Source organism: Falco rusticolus, chromosome 15 (assembly GCF_015220075.1).
Source record: "Falco rusticolus isolate bFalRus1 chromosome 15, bFalRus1.pri, whole genome shotgun sequence".
Lineage (NCBI taxonomy): Eukaryota > Metazoa > Chordata > Aves > Falconiformes > Falconidae > Falco > Falco rusticolus.
This window is the reverse complement of record NC_051201.1, coordinates 7,331,621-7,353,578: the sequence shown is the minus strand read 5'-3', so window position 1 is coordinate 7,353,578 and position 21,958 is coordinate 7,331,621. Positions and strand designations below refer to the sequence as shown.

Below are 21,958 nucleotides of genomic sequence, written 5' to 3'. Positions count from 1 at the left end.
GTTTAAGTGTCCTTCTGAACCAATTGCTAAAGTAAGGAGGAAGTCAGCTAACACTGAACTTCAAAAACTTTCTGTTATCCATGCATAAAAATTAATGCTCAGAAATACAAGTGTGCAAGAACATATGACTTACTGTAGGACACATATTGGCCTGTCTTAGCAGTAAAATGCTGTAATGTTGGAAATGACTGCAAGACAATGATGGAGTAGCTCCTTTCACAAATATACTCCCACGCCTTTTTAAATTTTTTTTTTTTAAGTGAAGCAAAGTGGCAACTGAAGAAAATACACCAAGAAAACTGAACAGTAGCATGCACCCTGCTGGGACTGATCTGCTGTATGCAGCAATTAGTTCTTTAACATGAAGTCTGTTTAAGTCAGTGCATTCAGTGCGTGTCACAGCACAGGCTTGTATGAAAGTAATAACTTTAAGAGCAACTTTATAATGTAAATTTGAAAACTGTATTCTGGATTGGTTGAATTAGTATAAATACAGGACTGTTGTATTACCAAAAAACCCAACAAACCCAAACACCAAAAAACCAAAAGAGCAAAATCTTTTGTCTCACCTCTTCTAGCTTTAATAAATGCAGTCTCTCTCTCTATGATACCTACCTGGAAAATTAATTCTTTCAGGGATTTATATGTGTGAGATACAGCCATTATGCCCATGTCCTTATTTGTTTGCTCTTTATGTACTTCCTATCTGAATATTTAGAGCACAAAACTTGGGTCATTTACCAGGATTGTGCAATTTCATCGCGTAACCCCTCAGACGCAAGGCAGAGTTATTAGCCAATTCTTCAGCATTTCAATCTTAGAGATGCGAAAATTAAGCTGCCTTTTGTGCAGGAGCATCGATTGGTGTCCTGAAGCTGTGATCTGACCTTCCCTTTCAGGCTCAGCAGCGGAAGAAGTGCAAGCGGAGTAAGTTACAGATACAGCTCTCATGTCTGAATTTGAAGGGTAAATCTGACTTGGCAACAGATTTGGGTCATCCTGGCAGGACTGGTTACTGCTTGGCAGGAACGCTCTTTTTTTTATTGTGTCTCCCCTGCATGAATTGCAGATATTTGAGGATGTGTTCCAAACGCAATCACTGAAGTAGCGATATTTTATGTGACAAAGAACTGGCACTCCTTAGTAAATCTAGTCACCTGCTATCACAAGTCAGCATATAGGAACCCTTTGAAGAGAATTACCAGATTTCTTCCCCCCAAAAAACCCTATGTGTTCATCTCTTCACGTTCTCTCTGCTTAGTCTTGCTCAGTGAGAAATCTTTCTCAGTTTCCAGACTTTGTTTGTGGCCAGTTAATGTATCTTTGTTGTTCTGCTAGTGTTGCCCATTGATTAAACTTAGCTATTCTTTCCTCTTGGGGCACTTCTTTCACATCTTTTTGGTGTGATGTGTATGTGTTTATGGCTAAAACAAGCTCAGAATCAAATCTCTCTTTGGCCTGGTTTATTCAGACTGAAAGCAGGTTGGTTTGTTCGTAACCCTTTTTTGTAAGGTGAGTTGTCAGTTTCCTTGGTCGTCCTACAGACCTTGGTTCAAGCAGATACATACCTGTTTCCTGGCCTCTGAGCTGGTTGGCAGCAAAGCAGCAGTAAGCTGCTATGAAAGCCAGAGCCTTTTAAAATAGGTCTCACAGCATCCCTGATCCTTTTAAACATTGTATGGGTAGGCTGAATTTAGGTCTGCCTGCACCTAGCAGGTAGGAGCACATTAAACAGCACTCTTGTGTTTGAGTCAGTCCTTCCTGAATGTGAGTAATTAGAATTTACTCTGCACTTTGATGGCCCTGGCCGGCATACTGTACAATGTCATTAATACTTCCCACTTCACTGAAATTTTCACTCAGCACCTCCCAGGACTGCGCTTGCTATTTTTGTATTAGCAGTTCATAGCCGTTCTTGCGTTTGATGAAGTGCTTTCCTCTTATTTCATCTCTAGCAGCCAAGGAAGGGAATAAATCAGCTCACACAGAGCTCTGTGTAACCAAGCCTGGGCTGCTTTAAGTACCCAGGCTATCTCGCTTAAAGCCAGACAGGGTGTGTTGACGCTGAGCTGCCCTGTGCCGCTGAATGCCTCTAAAGCCGTGGACGTGCTCCTTCAGCAGCTCAGGAGAGTCCCTGTGCCATGCCTCAGTCTATTTCCAGACACTGCCTCAGAGCATAATCTGTTAATCAAACACAAAAGCCTGGCGAGCCATACACGAAAAGCAATTTCCCTGACCAGAGCAGGCTGCAGTCTCTGAAGGCCTTTTTCTTTTTGCCTCTTGCAGCCCTGCACTCCCCACAGGACATGTCCTTTCCCCAGTCGTCTGCTGAATCACGTCACAGACAAGCAGTGCATAACTCTTCCTTGGATGCTCTACCTTTTCAGACAGCGTTTATGTCCTCTGGATGAGGATCTTGCCCGGGGTTTGTTGTTGTAGCTCCACTAAACTGAAGAGGATTTATGCCAGATGGAGAGTGAGCCCCGAGTTCTGGATGCACCTCAGCTGCACAGCTTTGCAAGGGGGTAGGAAAAAACATACCCTACTAGTTGTTGCAGAAAATAAGAGATGTTGAGGGTAAAAGAGATCATTATCTCATGGTGACTATTTCTTCCCCTCTCTCTTCCCCTCCTTTTACTCCAAAACTTGCGTGTGATGCACCGGGTGTAGCAGATGCCACCTTACGCTTGTTCAGGAATCACGCTGCAGTTTGTCCACTGCAGTGTTCACCTCAGGGTTTGGTTTCCAGTTTCCTCTGCTGTAATTGGAAAAACAACACCTTCAGGAGAGGGAGTGTTGCGTATCTGACTTCTAACACAAGAGAAAAGTTTTCCTTGATGCCAGGAGGTTAGTAGATGTCTTCTCTTGCAGATTTCTTACTATGTTTGTGTACTTTGTGACACTTTCAGATAGGTTATGTGGCATCAAAGCATTTTGGAAATGTGTATTCTCCTGACATTTGGTTCCAGGCAGGGTTTTTGTGCAAGGTTAGGTCTGAATACTCTTTTTAAAAATGCTGTAGCATCTTTGGGCTACAAAAATATTTCTTGCTGTTGCTCTTGGTCCTACTACATGTAGTTTTGCAGGCTAGTACCTTTTAGATGGTTTGTTCTCTACTGCTATAAAGCAGGTCTTAGTTTACATTATAGCAGAAAAGATGGTTTCTTAAAAATATACTGCTCTGTAACTGCGGTAATTCAGTGCACAGCTTGCACATCTGACTGGGGTCTGGCTTGTGCCATTAGGTCAGACCCTTTGGAAATCCACTAGCTTATACCCCTTATTTATATTTTATCCAGTGTTAAGTTAGTATTAATAGGCTAATTAGATTAGTAAAGTTTTCTTGTATTTGTGCTTCCTATATTGACTTTTAGATGTCAATGACCTTTTTTTTTTTTTCTTTTTACTTTTAGATTGTTTAAATGCACAGAACAGTCTATTTCATTTTTTCTTTTATGTGATTATCTCAGTAGGAGAGGTTTCCAATCCTGCATATTTGAAGTTGGGTTTTAAAGTAAAGGAATGTAAAGAAATCTGTCTTTTTACTGGATCTAAAATTACTATAAGGATATCCATTTATAACAGATTTTGTAATAATCACATGTGTAGATCAGGTTCAACATACTGGTTTTATAAATGGACATGATACCTTGAAAAGGAATTCATCAAATGGACTTTGAAGCTAAAGAGACGCAAGACTGCTATGCCAAATCCAGTATGAGGCATGCTTCATTGCCACAGCATACTTTAATCCAAGTTATTAATTTCTTTGAGGACTCACCATGTGGAGTTTTGCTTGATTAGTAGTATATAAAAAATACATATTTTAAACGAGATTAAAACCATTATACGGGACTGTTTTGTAACCATGTCTATCCCTTCAAGGAAGCAATTGATCATTTTTATGTTTCAAAAAATGCTAAATCCTGTGAAAGGTAAAATTAATTGTCCAATTGAGAATTATTTTTTGCCACTTACTGGTTTTCCCAGGTTGAGGGAGCAAGAATCTAGTCATTATCTATCTGTAGAAACTTGCATCGTATATGAAAAATTAGATGTGTGAAGAGTTTTATCTTCATTTTTCATATCATGCCTATCTAGTTAGACACCCTCTTGGAAGGTTTTAGAGTTCATATGCTATTTCTGATAACATGGTGCCTGCTTCCATATCCGTGTGGTCTCCACAGTGAAAGCTGGTAGCAGAGATGATGCGGTTTTGTCTGGGCAGGGGAGGAGACGGAAAGCACTCTTGTCTCTGTTAACCAGAGAGCAATTTTTAGGAGGGGAATGGCTTTTTGGAATCTGAAAGGCAGGACAGGGTTCATGTGCCCCTGTGATCAAAGGGTGGTTCCTGGTGACGGGGGGGAGCAGGAGCCAGCGTGGATACCATGCCTGCCCCTCCACATCCCTGGGAAGAGGACATTTTTCCTCCTAGCTGCAAACCCCTTTGTGCATACTTCATTTGCGAACTACAGACGTTCTGAACACCAGCACCTCGCATACTTGCAAGTAGAATGTATAGCCCTCTAAACACTAGCTACTAATCCAGAGGTGGTGGCTACATGACTTGAGGGATTAGAAAAGAGACTTAGGAGTGACGTGTGTAGCCACAGTGCTGTTCTGGAGCTTAATCACATTCCACAGAAGTGAAATGTTTTGAGTTCATAGGTTGAGTTCAGTATTACTGTTTTGGTGGGGAAAGCATGAAAGGTCCAATACGGCCTTTATTCTTAGATTTCTGAGATACAAATGCAAAGAATACTTTGCACAAAAAATAAGTGCAAGTCATCATCAAATTCAGGTCTTCAGAAAGCTGTAGAAGAAGAAAGTTTCGTGGAATTGCCTCAAAATACTTAAGTGATGTTCATCCAGTTATGAAAGTACTGGTCATGTGAGTCAGTTATAGGCTTTAAATATCTACAGAAAGCTGGAAAGTATTTTGATCTGGGATTTTAGATAAGATTATCTCTATGGGCGGAGGGAGGGGTGTAATAAGGAGTTTGAGTCAGGAGGAAAATAGGTTATGCACATCCTGGGTTTTTTGTGCAGTTCTATTTATCTGACTGCCAGTTTGTTAAATGTTAATCATCTGCAGGATAAAAACCAACATGTTTTCTACTCTAATATTTGACCTTTTAAACAGTCAGTTTTTTGGTTCAGGATATACTCATTACCCCTCGTCTTCTGAAGTTACATGGAAATTGCAGAAAACTAATTAAAGAATAGATCAATAATGTCAGAATTTCACTTAACTAGCATATATTATAAAATACAGACTTACCTAAACCACTATGTGTGATGGTTTTCTGGGAAACACAGAAAGTGAGAAAAGATAATTGCTAGTGAAAATGGCTAAGAAAAGGAGAGATAGAAAATCCAGATCAATTTATTTCTTGTAATTTTGTTACAATGTTTGTGGACACGAAAACCTGGGCTTCAGAATGAGATGGTAAGTAATAGAGAAATAAAGTATGAGAAGAGTTTTCTACTCCCCAAAGACATTACTTCTTGTGAGATGAGGCCCCTCAGGAACGGATTTTCTTGTGATTTTTCTAAGCGATTAGGGATTCCAACCCAGGAAAATGGGGGATGATTTTAAAAAGGAAAGGTCGTTTGCGTTTGGTATTGGATTACCGTGCTGTGAATCTGCGTTCATATCTGGGTCCTGCTGTAATTTTCTCTGAGCTGTTGGACAGGTTGCTCAACTTGCTGTGCTATTCTGTGTCTCACCTGTAAAGGAAGAATGAGAATGCATCCATCCCTTCTCCTGCTGTATTCCCTGGTGGTGGGCTATGTGTCCAAAGGATCATGTAAACTGCGCCTTGCTGTGGAGCTGTTTACTGACTGATCCAGTAGGAAATCAATCTGAAACTCCTGGGTGCCACCACGTATAAATAATGATATTGTCCTCTCCTGCGATGCTCAGCTCAGAGGATTGTCACTAGCAATTACATTCAGCATTGTATGTGAGGATGCCAACACCCCCAGGGTATGCAGGGTTATCTAATTATTCTACTGTAAATAAAACCCAAGCACTGATTACTGGTATTTACATATTAACAATCAGGGATTCTGGTTGGAATGAACAGAAATGTGTTTATCCATGGATAATTTTCCTGGTCACGCATACAGTGTACAAGTGACAATCTTTTGGCTGTAAATGTAGTCAAGAATCTGCTGAATTCTGTCAGACATTCTTTTTAGAATGGCAGTGCCATTTCTTGCTTCTGGATATATCTGTGTAATAATAAGTGGAATAATGCGGTTACAACACGGGGCAGGATGTGGCTACCAGAAGTCTGTCTTCCGTTTGTTAGTGTATTAAGAGTAAAACAAAAGCCAGGGTTGTAGGAAGATGACTTGTTGGGATCTTTTCTGAAATCTAGATGGCCCAGCATTTATGTAGTGATTCTCTTCTCTCGGCCTCATGAAATTAGAGGTTAAAACTTAGGGAAAGAAGTTAAAGCCTCCTGCAGCCTGAAGCTGGAAAGTCAAAGCACAGACATTTGAATGCGCACATTGTCTTAATGCCGCAAGTCCTACCTAAACAGTGACGTAGCATCTGATTGACTCCACTGGATTCCTGCCCAGACGCAGGAGGGATGTACGAGGGGAATGATTTTCCTATACATGCTCTAGGCAATTTCATCGTCTCTGCTGTTGGTCAGTTTTCAGGTTAGGGCATGAGCCTAAGCAGACGTTTCAGTGGGACTCAAGGCTATTCCTGCATTTTGAATAATCAGTAATAATTACTTTTATGAATAAGAGGTAAAGCAGATTTGCATTATTATGCAGTATTTGTTATACCAACTTGCTGTCTCCCACTGAAACCGTAAGAAAACGTGATCACTTAGGAATGGTAGACTACGTGCTGTCCTGGGACTGACTACGCTAGACCTTCTGTATTAGGACTGCAAAAAGCTGAGGCATGAAAGCTTATCTGAGTACCAGAGGAACCAAGTACTTTACATTATCTGCCAGAAATTCTGTTCTGGCATCAGGTGCTGCAAAGCCTTCCCCATGAGCAGAGAGGTTTTGAGTCGCATGCGGAAGCAGTCAACGCTGTTCTTAGGTGGGAGGTGCAAAGAGGACTGCTGATGTTCCTCAGGGGACACCGGGGGAAATGACGTGGGATGCATATACCGAATGAAAAATATTTCTCTAGCACTGTTGTGAGTAATCCTTTCCAGTGGTCTTTGTTAATTAATGCCCTTCCCTTAAATTACACTGCCTCTGTTAAAAGATCAAGAAGAACTCTTTTTGCAATAGAATGTTTTGATACATTAAATTACTTTTATCCCTGCAGTTGCTTTGTCTTCAGAATATCCTTTTGATTTAAGTGTCTTCTCCTGTGGCTGAACTGCGTTGCACTGGCAAGAAATTAGTTTGGGAAGTCCTTGCACGTGACACAGCAATATCCAAGACCAAACATGAGCGAACTGGCAGCTGCAAAGTCTGTTAACCAATTTCCATGTCAGTCAACTAACATAATAATGTGTTTGCAGGGTCAAGCTGTTGCTCAGCTCTGTTCAACAATTCCCAATGTTACTGTTTTTGGAACCGCTTCATCTTTCAAACATGAAGCAATCAAAGACTCAGTAACTCACCTGTTTGACAGAAATGCAGACTATGTTCAAGAAGTAAAAAGGTAATCTTTTATTTTTCTGAGTAAGGGTTGTATGGTACCTGGAAACAGACAATGAAAGACACCGGGCTGATCATATTTATGGGAGGAGGTTACATTTGTGAGTTTGGCAACTGTAGTTTATTCTGTATGTTCCATCTGTCCACTACAAGGGACAAGATGGCAAGCGTCTCCCTATTTCTTCATAAAGCAACATAAGATTCGTTAGTCTGTGTTCATACGTGAACGTCTGTTGCGAGCAAAGTAAATTAAGTGAAAAAGTGTATCGGCTTTAACAGAAGGATGTACTTTACTGTTATCTGCGTATGTAGGAGCTCACTGCAGTGCACCGAGTAAGATATTTTCAGTGGATCTGCAAGTTATCCAGGTCTTGGAGTTCTGGGTGTGCTTCTGTCTGCCTGGGTTTTTATCCTCTGCCAGGGATTGCTATCAGAGCACATGATGTCTGTTTTAATTTAAGATCCTTAGATTTTGTTTGTTTGCATCCAGATTAGAATCAGCCTGTTGCCTTTTGAAGTACTCATGTGTGTTTGTATTTACATGCTTTCAAATACTTTGATTTCCAGTTTGTCTGTTTTTAGATACTGCTGTTGATGCAGGTGGCAAAACTTTAGAACTGATAAGAAACTTAGTAAAAAATGTCTTTTTGATTTTTATTTGTCAGACAGATAAGAGTAGTATTTTCCCTCCATCCTGTATTTGTCAAAATGCTAGATTATGTAGCTGGGTATAAAACAAGACATTTCTCAAAGGGGAGCCCCAAGGTAGTACAATTGACAGGTTTCCTGCCAAACTTACGCATTCCTCAGAGTGATACGTAAAGTCTCAGGTGGTCTCTTAGTACCAGGGTTACTAGCCCTCAGAGAGGACATTCAGTTTATCGCAGACTTTTGTCAGAGCTGTTAGCAATCCAGCAAGCTGTTGGAGGAGAAAGCAGGGTGTCTTGCTGCTTTTTCTGGAGTGTTCCTAAGGGCTTAAGAGAACATTTGCAATGATCTGTCACAAAGGACATTTTATATCAAAGTAAAACTTTTCCACAGGGGAAGTTTTACAGGAAATGGAGGACCTGTAGAGGTCTCATCTGCTGGATTATTTTCTTACAGCTCAGAAGAATCACAGCACATTTCTTCAGCCCTTTGATAGCCTTTCTTTCGGGGAAGTGTATGTATCTAAGTGTTTTGCTGCCCCTGGAAAATCGCTGTTGTGGGGTTAAGACTGGATTCTAGCAGTCCCCACTTTACAAACATTGATTCAGCAAGAGGGAACACTTGAAAACGTTAATCAGAGTTCAGCACCAACCTTAATCATAACTCTTTGCAGGGGCAACAGATCTGATCTAAGTGGGTATGTGATGTGGGAGCAGATACAACAGATATCATTGCTTATAAAAAGGAATAAAGTCCTTTTAACATCTGATAACCTCATGAATGCAGAGAACGTTGACTGCTTCTGCCCTTCATCAGGACAGTTTGTTTTGGGACAGTTCCTGACACTGCCCCTGACTCTGTATAGCAGACTGTAACTGCTGAAATCAAAAGGAGTCCTGGTTACAAAGGGGTGGAATTCTGCTCTGTTGAGTCTTTTAAAATCGCTTTTGGTGATCCTGCATTTTCACATGCTTTTTCACCTCTCAGTGAACCAATGAGGCAGAGAACCAGTGGGTACAAAAGTTGAAATATAGGTACAGCAACCTAGTTTGTTTGTCTTTCCTGGTCTAGAGGTGCGTAGCATTATATTAGCACAACTGATAGTCCTGACTGAAGTCAGAACTGGCACCTTGCAGAATATGCCAGCACTCTGATTTGTTGCTCAGATCTGTGTATTTTCACTTTGTATTGAAAGAAAAGAAAAAAAGTACAGTGGTGATTTTGAGAGTGTTATGAAGACAAATTGGCTTTTGAACAAGGCAGTGGGGAGAACAGTGTAGTTGCTTGGTTTGCTGGATATTAGCTGTAGACTTTGTTCTGCTTAAAATGTGTGTCCAGCAGGGAGGACAGCTGGTCTGCATTTGTCTGCTGCACACTGGGTCAGGGGGAGCCCTAAGGGAAGGAGAAGACTCTTTCTTTCTTCAGAGGTTGTGAGCAGGAGAAGGTGGGCCAGTGGCTGAGAAAGGATAGTGGAAGGAATCTGCTTTACTGCAGGTGACTGGGGTATTCCAGGGAAGAACTTTCATCAAGGAGAAAAGTAAAAAAAAAAAAAAAAAAAAGCAACCCACCTACCCCCCAAAAATGAAAAAAAACCAAACCCAAAAGTGATATGAATGTGGAAATGATCCTGGGGGATGAGGAATCATTTCAACTGTGGAAGGCACCAAAAGCTGTTTGATTGCAAATTATTCATTTACAGTGAAAGCTCATCCAGTGGCCTGAATGTAAACCACTTAGTACCCCACCTACGGCAGCAGTAGCACACAGTGAAATTGTCCATTTTGCTGCTGTTTGTAACCAGTGGATGTCTGAGTTTTGTGAGGAAACAAGGATGCGTTACAAGCCATAAAGCTTAACCTCTTTCCTGACTTCTCATTGCAGTTACACCACTGCAGAAGGCATGGTCATCAGGTGCTAATTGGTGTTCGTGGGGATTAGACGCTGTTGACTGCCCCTTAAACCTTTGATAGTCTCCAGGTTGCAATTTTCCTGTAGTTTCTGCATCAGTTATTTACATAACTGTTTCAGAGTGTTACTCAAGAATTTACTGCTGCTTGGGCTGTTTATTTGGTTAGGAGGTAGGGTATTAGACTTAGGTCAAACTAGTGATAGGATTTTGCAGCTAGTGTTTTGCCAGAAAAAAAAAACCTACATTGGGGTATTGGTGTGTGGTATTTGGTTTGGTTTTTTTTTTTTTTTTTTTTCTTTTTTTTTCCTTCAGCATCCTATTGACATTGCATTCACAAAGGTGCTTATTGGAAGATCATAAATATGCAAGCTGTTTATGGAAACAATATAAATAGTTTGTGATTTCTATAATATGACCTGATTGTATCCTTAGAGCTGGGTTTCTAGCTCTTGGTGACTTCTCTTTATGCTTGATTTAACTCTTCGCTGATGTCTAGTTTGTACAAAGTCTGAAACAGAAGACTCTTTAAGTAACTGTCCAAGGGCATAATTTTATCTGGAAAGGACTAAAATAAGATATGTTTCCCTATGAATTCCAAAAAAGAATATAAGATGTGAATAACAAAAATGTCTTTTTTCTCTGACATTTGTTGACCAGAAAAAGACAATCTCTGACATTCTCATTCACTCAGAAAGAACTTTGTCTATCACCTGTTTATATATATATATATGTATATATATATATAAAATATAATTTCACTGAAAACCCTCAAAAAGGGGGAACAAGATGGGTTCCCACCCTTCTAAGCCTGAAGGGCATGGGTTGGCTAGCCCAACAGACTTGCATTCCAGCACCTGAATGAGTTTAAAAGGTCTTTTGATGCAGAGAAAGTTTTCACATAGTCATAGCCTCAGCCTTAGAGTCCTTTCTAAAGCACCTGGAAAATGTTAGTACCATGTTACCAATTGGCCTAGATCATGCTGGCTGACCAGTCCTCTGGATCTTACTGCAAAGTGAGATTTCTTTCTTGCTTTTCAGAATCTCGACAGATGGAGTAGATATTGTTTTGGACTGTCTTTGTGGAGAAAATACTGGGAAAGGCCTCAGTCTCCTCAAACCACTTGGGACTTACATTTTATATGGTGAGTGGAAAAAGCCATGTACATACTTCAAAACAAAAGCTTTGCAAAGGTTAAAAATCTCTTAAAATCACCCATGCCACTCCCTTCGTTACTGGAGGCTACCGTGTAATACTTCCTCAAATTGACCATTTCCAATCAAGGATTTTAGTGAAGCTGAGCACGGACTAAATTATTGAGAAGCAATAGGTAATACAAATAAACTCTTTAAAAAAATAATTGAAAAAAATATCTAAAAGTGAAACCAAACGTATGTTTCAGATTGTTAAACATCATTGGGTGATACAGAAGTGTAGGAGAAAGATTGGCTCTCTCATTCTACACATAGGAATCACAGTGTGGCCAAGGAAACTGTAAAATAGTTCTTGTGGGAGGGAAGCTTGGAGGAGGATTTCAGGAAGAATGCTATCATTTTTATTTGACATGACGTTTAGGAATTCAAGCCCAGGCTTCTGTTCACAAATTCCTATTCATGTACATGGACTACTCCACATCCTGAGTGAACACGTCTTTCCTGCAGTTCTGCCAGGCTGCCTTGTTGTGCGTCGATAAAGCAGGCCAAGCTTCTGTCGGGGGACAGCTGAAGGGATTGCTAGATTTTGAAATGAAGAATATATCTGTATCACAGTGGAAGGTGCAGTGGCATCATGGATAAGCACACCTGCGTGCTTGGGCTTTCATCTAGCTAGCAGGATGGCAGTAACAAATGCCTTGTCACTCAGATTCCTGCTTGGGCTGTACAAGCCAACCTGGCTGCCTGTTTGTAATGAGGTCTCTGCCAGCAAATCATCGTTACCTTTCTTAACAGGTTGTAGTGCACGTACATGCACACATGTAGTAGTCGTACACATTTAGCTTTACGGATATAGAAAAAGGATACCTGTGTGGTGATGCTGCTAAGTAATAATGGTCAGAGACAAATGGCATGACAAATTACATTTTACTGCAGAGAGAGCTACAGAAGAGTTTTGGTGTCAAGATGCCTAGTAACACTTAACCTGTTCCTGGTTTTGGAAGATTTGATAGTTTGTTCTTGTCACCTCAAAATACCTATAAACTTGGAGGGCTCAGTCACCTTGGCCTCTTTGTCAATTATTCCCAAAGTATGAGGACATCTACTAATCCTTCTTAAACCTGTGGAAATGTTTTTTCTTAAATATGAATCACGGAAATGATTTTACATATGATAAATGGTCTGCTTGTCGGCATGTAATAAGTTGTGTGTGAATATACTCTTATTTTACAGGTTCTTCTAACATGGTTACTGGGGAGACAAAAAGCTTCTTCAGTTTTGCAAAATCAGTAAGTGTCCCAGTGCTGTGATTCTGCTTTTCTAACTTCAGTCTTTTCTGTAGTATTTTCATCTTCATCATTCTTATTTATCTCTAATAAGTTTTTACTTCTGATGTTGCTAAAGTGGGTGTTTTTCTGACTGCAGTGGTTTGACACGTTCTCTTCTGGTACAGCAGCTAGACAGGAATCAGTTCTGTGTGCAATGCATATTTAAATCATGAAACGGTTTGGGTTGGAAGGGACCTTAAAGACCATCTAGTTCCACCCCCTGCCATGGGCAGAGACACCCACCACCAGCCCAGGCTGCTCCAAGCCCCGTCCAGCCTGGCCTGGGACACTGCCAGGGATGGGGCACCCACAGCTGCTCCAGGCAGCCTGTGCCAATGCCTCACCACCCTCACAGTAAAGAATATCTTATTTCTAAACTAAATCCACCTTTTTTCAGCTTAAAGCCATTCCCCCTTGTCCTATCGCTGCATGCCCTTGTAAAAAGTAGCACTTTAGCTGTCTTGTCAGCCCCTTTAGGTGCTGGAAGGCTGAGATAAGGTTTCCCTGGAGCCTTCTCTTCTCCAGGCCGAACAATCCCAACTCTCTCGGCCTGTCTGCACAGGAGAGGTGCCATCAGACGTACCTCTCTTACACAGCTAAGTGTAAAGTCAGACTGCATTATTTATTTACTTATGGATAAGTATCCATGGATAGGGATAACTGTACCCTGCAGGTTCTTCATATCTGAAAACACTGTCAGGACAGTGCAGTAAATTAAAGGAAGTATCAAAGAAGATATCTCTTTTAAGGTGGGGCTTGTGTCCAGTCATTTCCAGCTTTTCAGAAGCTAGTTCATAAGAAACGCATTTGTCAGTTCTCCATGATCATTGCAAATGACATCAAAGAGGTGATGATGTTGCATTTGTTTCCTAATTGATGATGTCAACAAATCCAAAATTCAAATGTTATATTTTTTTCTTCAGCTTACTACAACAACAAAAAATCTGCTCAGAAATCCTAGAGATCAAAAAAGGGACAAATATATCAAATAAACTGCTAGTGAGAAATAAGTTAACCAGGAGTGAAAGTGATTACTTCAGACAAGAAAAACAGAGCGAGAAGCCTTGACTGAAGATCTGTCATATCTTTCTGCCAGGAGCTCATTTACAGCTTCCAGCAAAAACCCCTTCCCAGGAGAAACTGGCTTCAAAAGTCTCTATGTAGTTGAAAACAAGATAAATCAAAGACTAGCAAGAAGCTGTTCTTTGCCTCCTACATTTTCTTAATGATTGTAGTGGCACGATCTTTGTTGACAATGTGTTTGTGAACTAAAACAAGGTAACCTTTACTATGCAGCTTTTATACTGTTAACATAAACATATCCAGACGAGTATAATTGTAGGGTAGGTTGGCCCGACAAGATCAATTTCAACTGAAATGTTTTTCATGTATGCTGGTATTTGTTGACTGAATAAATTGGATTTATAAAAAATAGCATATCAGATTTTGTATTAAAAGTATAACTACTTTCTTGATGTAATTATACTGCAAAATTAACTCATAAAAATTGTATGAAAATTTTAATTAAAAATTGACTCATTCAAATAAAACTTGCTAGGAAGTAGGATCTCAGTCTCAGGATGCTCTTGGGCTAAATGAGATAAAACAATTTCATGAGACATTGTGAGGGTTGCTCAGATACCACAAACAATAATGGCTGAAAGGTACGTGGAAGCTGATAAGCAGTGCATGATTTCCTTTTTTTTGAGAGAAGAGTACATGTCAAGAGTTGCTTGCGAGCATTTGGGAAGCTCGCATGGCTCTGTTGAGATAGCAAAGGATAGGAGAAAAAGAAGGGAGGTCCAAATTCCTTACTCCTAGACCCATGCCCTAAAACCAGATCTGTTCACCATTTTTCTAACACCCTCATTTCATGCCACGCAAGTCTGTGTTTTATTTCCGCATGTCACTCAGCTGCATACTTTTTTGCCTCTTCCTTAAATAAAATTCTTGCTGTTTCTCTTTGGCTGTTGCTTCAGATCTGACAGATGAGTTGTGTATCACATCTGCCCAGACCGTTTTGTTGTGAACTTTCCTGTACATTTCTTGAGAAATGTTTTTCTGACCCTGCTGCTGTTTATTGCTTTGCAGTGGTGGCAGGTTGAGAAAGTAAATCCTATCAAGCTCTATGAGGAGAACAAAGTCATTGCTGGATTTTCCCTGTTGAATCTACTTTTCAAACAGAATCGAGGTGGCCTGATCAAGGGTGTGATGGACAAACTTCTAAACCTATATAACAGTAAGAAGATCAAGCCTGTGGTTGATTCGTTATGGGCTTTGGAAGAGGTAGGAGCAAAATTTCCTTCCCCATTTTGAAATTTCTGAAATACGTGCACTACTAGATTTAAATATGTTTTCTAGTTATTAATGTATTCTGCTTTTTAGTTTGTGCACAAAGCTGTCTCCAAAGCCCCTGCTATTCAGAAACTCCATGATCCAGAGTTACCAAGACATTTCTCTAATAAATATTTCTGGAGTATCAAATGCTCTGTGCAGCGTTCTTGAAAATACTACTAATAAATGCGGTTTTTCAATCTTAGAAAATTATATCAGTTTCCTAAGTGCATGAAATGTGACTAGTAAGTGTGGCCTGAAGTGCAGACGTTATAATTGAAAACAACTTAAAATCTATTCTGAGGAAAAGATCTAATACATAAGCTTTAGTTTCAGTGTTATATTTGTGCTAGCAAACCTGGGAAGCTTAGAGGTTTTCGGGAGGCTGCTGAAAATGTATCACAGGCAGTCAAATCAGACCTCACTTATAATGTGAGGTACAGTTGTGCAGTACGGTGTTTGTTTGGTTCTGTTTTTAGCTTTAATGGCTTAGCTCTTCTTAAAGACATGTAAAGGCACTTAATATGACTGTAGCCTGGGCAAATAAACCCCTTGATCAAAGCACTGTTTCTGAGACCTTTATACTTAAGATGCCAATAAATGAATGCAGGAATTTTTGAAGGTGTGAACCAGTAACATTTAAAGAAACGGTGTGATTATAGTAGCAGTGCCAGATTAATATGTGTCTTACGTGTTTGTGAAGTGCACTGAGCCTGACCCATCGCGTAGGATGCATGATGCTTTGCTGAAGGTGGACTGTGGTTATATCGTATGGTTGCTATTCAGAAGGTGCTGTGACAAAATTCTGTCTGTGTCTAAACACGTGAGCTGGTATTACCATGCATCCATGAGGAAATAGTAACCATCAGACTTAGCACATTAATAGTGCCTTTTGTTAAGATTTTGAATGCGCTGTGGGCAGGGTTGTGAGCCCAGCGTGATGCTCATTTTCAAGTGGCCTTACGGTACCACCATTGTCACGGACACAGGTAAGATATCCTGAGTTGCGGGGCAGGACTCCGCAGCCTATGACAGTTCTTGGAGCAGGATGCATTACCTGTTCCCTGGGGCTGGCGTGTGCCTGGGCTGGGTTATATGATGACAGAGTGTGTACCGCCTCAGGTTGTGGTAATGTGGGAACTGTACGTCTCTTCATGCTGTCGTTACATCTGCCCCAGTGGACCCCAACATACCACTTTACGTGGTCCAGCAGATGCAAACGGTCCAGCATGAGATGTGCTTTGTTTGTTCCTTTCAAAACAGGGGATGACAGCTTCCCTGGGAATCTCTTCCTGCTTCTCTAGAAGGTCTGCCTAAGGCCACCCTGTCACTGATAGCAACTCAGTTGCACCTCAGGGTTTTGCCAGCCAGTGGCATGGAGTGGCTAATTCTCACCATCGAACTGCTTAAGGGAAATCAGATGTTGTGTTTAAAGAGCAGCTGGCTCATGCAAGACAAAATCCTCTACTATTGCCTGAAAGGAAGAGCCCTTTGAAGAGCAGTGTAAAATAGAAATGGGATCAGATGTAGGTTTTTCACGTGGGTTTTTTTATTATTAAATAAGCTTACAGAGTATTTTAAAAATGTGTCACAAGTCTCTGGATAGGCATTCTGCAACTTCTTCATGTAAATACATACTTTGCATGTATCGGTGAGTAAGAAAAGGATAATTAAAATAGTAACAATAGCTTAAAAAATTCTTGCTTGAGGACATAACGTGAAAAATTACACATGGCAGGCTGATCTTAATAGCCAGCATGATGGGAATTTGTTGGCAGACTTCTGTTTGATAACATTTCATCCAACATTTGGCAGTAACACGTATCATCCCTACCGGTAGATTGTGAAATATGTAAATACATCTGTTAGAAAGCACAGTCAAGAAAACTGCAGCTCATTTATCATGCCTGCTCACTTTCCATGAGCTATCTGGTAATTTACAAAGGAAATGTCTGGCTAGTATCTTCAGGGATATAATAGTACTAGAGGTGTCCTTAATCGATTGCAAAGTATAACTGAAATATTACTCATTTTGCCATTATCATTTTGGGGACATGTTTTTGTAGGTATAAAAATAACTTAAGGCTGACTCTCAAATTAATATGATGCACAGAAAAATGTGTCATAGCTGAGGACCAAGTAGAACCAGACTGAAGAAAGGTTAGTATGCATTTTTGTTCTGTTTTGGGAAGTTTCTTTTTTTAACGTTATGGCTCTAACATCTTCCCCCTTTCAGAGTTTGCCATTTGATTGCTTTCTATTTCCTATTGAGTAAGCCTGATTTTGGCCAAATGAAAGTGGACATGTGGAGATTCTCAGTAGTCTTCATTCGAGAATAAACCAGTGTGACCACGTTTTACTGTTGATGTTTCCTGAGGAAATGTCCTGACCCGTTAAAGAACATTGAGATTAAATATGTTTAAATTGAGAGTGGCCGAAAGGTGGATTCCCTGCATGGCATTTGAAAATGAATGAATGAATAGTTTTCTATGGAAGGATGTCACCCCTCTGCAGATGCTCACAGAAGAATCCATTTGTCCTCTTGACTGGTAATTTTGCCATAGACATGACCTTGAATCCACTAAGTGACATTAATGAAAATATTTTAAGGAAAAAAAATTCAGAGGAGCCTCAACCATGGGACACCTTTCCAAATGTTTAATGTTAAAAACCTGAATGTATCATCACATATGTAAAAGTTTGGATCCATATATGAAAGGCATATCCCCAACGTGCCCCTTCAGCTTGCTTTATTCACACTGCATCTGTTTTCATGTATTCTTTCTTTGTGCAAGTATCAATTCACAAATTAATGCAGATTCTCTGAAGCCAACATAGAAGACATCTGGTTTTCTTCCAAAACTGTATTACAGTATAAATACTTATCTTTTCAACCATAGATCAGTTGCAGTAGCCATCTATGTATCAGAGGTGAAAAGCATCTTTGCGGTCTTAGAAGACAATGAGTTATATCTGCAGTGCTGTTCACCTTTGCTGCTTAAGGCTGGTTGCTACAGGAGTACTTTCTTGCATGATGACCCAAAATTGAGGGCTTTACAATCCAGTGCTTTTGAGAACAGCCAGAGAAAGGTTTTGTGTCTAACAGGTCTCCTTGAACTGGGCAGCGGGGGGGAAGGGCGGCAAATAAATCATAGTTCTGAAAGCCTGGTATGGTTCCTTGAACAGCATTTATTTGTTTGGGCTTTTTGCAAAAGTACACAGTTTGAATTAAAAAGAATATGTACTGATTAAATAATACTATAATTGCAGTAAGATTTTGCGTTTTAAAGTGTTTCAAGTGACAGTAATACAGGGTTTAGACAGATGGGAATCTGATAACTTTATCACGTAGTGTATGTTAAGTGATGTCTAGTTGATTGTCAAATAATACTCGAAGATAGCAGAGCTTGCAAATTGTTAGACAGACTTGGCTTGATACTGTTCCTAATGAATGGTGAAGGTTTGTCTGATTGTCAATGAGATCATATTAATTAGGATACAATCTCTTCTGGTGTTCTGCTTTCCCTGTTTTCAAAGGAAGCCAGTGGAAGGACTCCTGGTTTCACTGCTCTTTGTTTTAGGACCAGGGTTGCCCTGTCTTTTCAGTACAGGCTGCTTAAATGAATTTACCAGTTGTCTGAAGAGAGAGTGGGACAGAATTTATTCTGGATGGAAACTTAGCAGTGACTTAATTTTCTTCAGTGCATCAGATTATGGTTGACACAAGGGAGATCAGAATCTAGACTTGACTACTGCTATGGAGCAAAATTATTTGTATTGCTGTGTTATCTGTTGGTGTTGGCTTGGGAAGGGTGATTTTTATCTCAAATTCACATCCATAAATCCTAGTAAAGTCAAGTCTGTTCTCAAGGAGGCCATTAGAGTCATTAATGTAAGAAAGGTTTAACAAAGAGAGACAGCAGCAAAATCCACAGATACTTCAAAATGGAAATTAACTGGGGAATTACTCATCATGAGATGAGTGAAGTCATACAATGAATTAGCTGTTGTTGAATGTCTCGCTGTTTTGCAACTATTTGTTTATGTGTTCAGGTGTTGAAAAGACATAGATGGTGCATGCTTAAAATATTGTTCCTGTAGTAAAAAACTGATTGTCTGTTAAGATTGCAGTTCATTACAAATAGTGGAGTTTAAAACAGAATTGGTATGCAGTCAGTATTTGTCAAGCTGTGTGGTTGTTTGTTGGTAACTACTCATCTAATCCTTAATTTGCAGTTAGTTACTCTTCATTCTGATTAATTTGTGTGCATTTATGCTTTAGCATTCTCTGGAGGGTCTGTGAATCTTCGGCTTCACACAGTAGATGATTCTAGATTATTAATCAGGGTGAAAACTGGAGGTTCTCAAAATCTGGCATTCAATAAAAAGTCCATGTGGCATTTTCCTATTAAAATTCTGTTTTCTTCAGCTTTTTATAATTGCAAAAGAAAATATATACTCAAGGTGGAAAGGGTTATTAACAGTTACGCACGTTCTCTGATGATTTACAGCAGTTAAAAGTAGCACTGATAGCACGTGAAACAAAACTCGCAAAGTCTTGCGCGTGAGCTGCCAGACAGGAAAGTGGCAGCACAAAATCTGGTCCATGTCATCAAATCCCCGTAAGCCCCTGCCCCTCACACTAGGCTACCTGTTTCAAAAGGGACTCACAGTATGTCAGGAAGTTTTCAGACTTGGGCTATTTTGGCCCAGATGGGTGACCAGTAAGATGATGGAAAACCATCCTGTGTTGTGTGCCAAGGGATTCATTGCATTCTTGTCTCGCAAATGATGTAGTGTGCCATCACATAGTAATAATGGTATCAAAGACCTGTACTGCCTTAGGGCCAGTGAGAATGATGAAGATTCTGAAACCTGGGGAATAGAGCTGCTATTTAGTCTAAAAAGTAAGAGGATAATCTGATGACATTACAAGATCAGGTCGGTATATTACAGCAGGCACTGCACGTCACCCCGTGCCGTTGTTCCGTAGCGATAATGTAGTAATGGCCTCAGCAGCTCCTTACTTAAATAGAGATGTGACAGCTGGAGCCCAGATCCAGGAACATACAGTGGCATTCAGCTGGGATTGGAATCAAGGCACTAAATACACTTAAGGTTCAGGCCCTGTGGATCTTGATACAAATATCAGAAGACACTAATGATTGTGCCTCGTGGTTCAGTGCATAGAATATTTTTGACTGGAATGAGCCATGCACCTTAATTTAGTTTGTAAGGATCACTGCACTATCAGTTGCTTTTTGGGTTTGGGTTTTGGGTTTTTTGTTGGGGTTGTTGGGTTTTTTTGGCTGAATAATTACGTGAATGTTGCAGGTCTAGCTGTAAATAGAATTCTTATATAAATGAGATCTCCGTGTCTTGAAGCCAGAGCTTTCCTCTATGATAAATTCCTAAGGTAAAAACAAGCTGTGTTTAAGAACCTAAACCTACAGGAGTGCAGTGCAACTGATTACATTATAGAATACCTGCTGATACAATAATCTTCTTTAAAAGAAATGTTTTCTCATATATTGCTGTTCTCATATAGTTACTGTTCTCTGCATTAGCTTTCAATGTTACTAGCCTGCAAAGGAACACAGTAGAAACCTTCCATCTCAGATCACACCCTTATCAAGTTGCAATCCAGTGACAAGAACTGGATGAAGGAATATTTTCCGTACAGCATTTACAACATACTTTGGGGAGGGCAAAGCCATCACAATATGGGTGTTTAAAAACAGCACTGCTCTGTGGCTTCAGAGGTTTCAGGTACTGTAAACTTGTTTGGTTTTTTTTTCCGCTGAACTCATCCACTTGTGCTTTTAGATATCAACAATATCAACAGTATTTGGGGCAGGGGGGATGGCAAATCTCAAACCCATGATAGCAGAATAATAACAGTGAACCCCCTAAAGCAGATACTTTGATTTCATCAGATGCTATTCATGCCTTTCACTGATCTTCACTTTAGGGCAAAAAGCCTTCCATGTATCGCTATAGTAAGACACAGAGAAAATTAACCCATTAGTTACTTTTAACATAGTAAGAAGGCAATCTAATAATATCAGATCAGGCTGGTACCTTGTTATGAATACTAAACGCCATCTTGTGTCTGGTTTTTTTAGCGATAATGTAATAATGCATGTGCAGGTTTTTCTGTCTTCTGCTTGATGAAAACAGATTCTTTAACTGACCAAACTACACCTTTTTTGAATCAAGCAACTTCTATAGCATTTAGAGCCTGTATTTGTTCTTCAAGGTATGCAAAATAATCTAGAGTAACGTGATGAAACTGCAAGTTAATTTGTAACCAAAGTAATAACCCTCATGGAAATACAGAGAATAATAATTTTTTCGTAAGCATAGAACAGTTTTCTTTGCAGTGTTATATTGTAGAAGGAGGGAGATGTAACCCATTCTGAGAAAACTCCCATGAACATGTCTGTGTTTCCTTTGCTGTGATTATCTCCTCTAGCATTACAATGCAGAGTCTGCTTGTTTGGATGCTGTGCGTACTACTTTGACAGGACTTCATTTAAATTTGTTTTCATTTGCAGTTGTTCATGAACTGCTTTCCTGATTTACAGGTATTAGCTCTGCATATATATGGTCCTGTGATACTGTCTTAGAACACTTTGTTCTTCCTATGTGTGAGGTTCTGTTTCCTTTGACTGTATAAAATAAACATCTGTAGTTCAAAGTAAATCTAAATATTCTATCAGTACATCACCATTGTTTCTTTGTATACAAACAAGTCTAACACAAGTTTCATACAAGCTTCATGCAAATATCAAAGCGCACAGAAATGCAAGGAGCTGTGTCTTACTGATGTAACAGGTTTCAGAACAGAGACGTGGGGAAAGCAGACTGAGAAGCAAAACCTGGGTAATCCAGGGTAGTTTGTTTCTATGTTCACGATCAAATGATACACAGTTGGAGGCCA

The 21,958-nt window shown here is 39.9% G+C and overlaps 1 protein-coding gene across 1 annotated transcript in view; it reads left to right on the top strand.

Moving 5' to 3' along the window:
* VAT1L (vesicle amine transport 1 like) overlaps positions 1-21,958 on the top strand; it is a 64,057-nt gene that overhangs the window by 14,693 nt on the left and 27,406 nt on the right. Inside the window, exons 4-7 of the mRNA XM_037409455.1 lie at positions 7,506-7,648; positions 11,240-11,343; positions 12,587-12,642; positions 14,773-14,967. Coding sequence (XP_037265352.1) covers positions 7,506-7,648; positions 11,240-11,343; positions 12,587-12,642; positions 14,773-14,967 — 498 coding nt within the window. The remainder of the gene's footprint in view (positions 1-7,505; positions 7,649-11,239; positions 11,344-12,586; positions 12,643-14,772; positions 14,968-21,958) is intronic.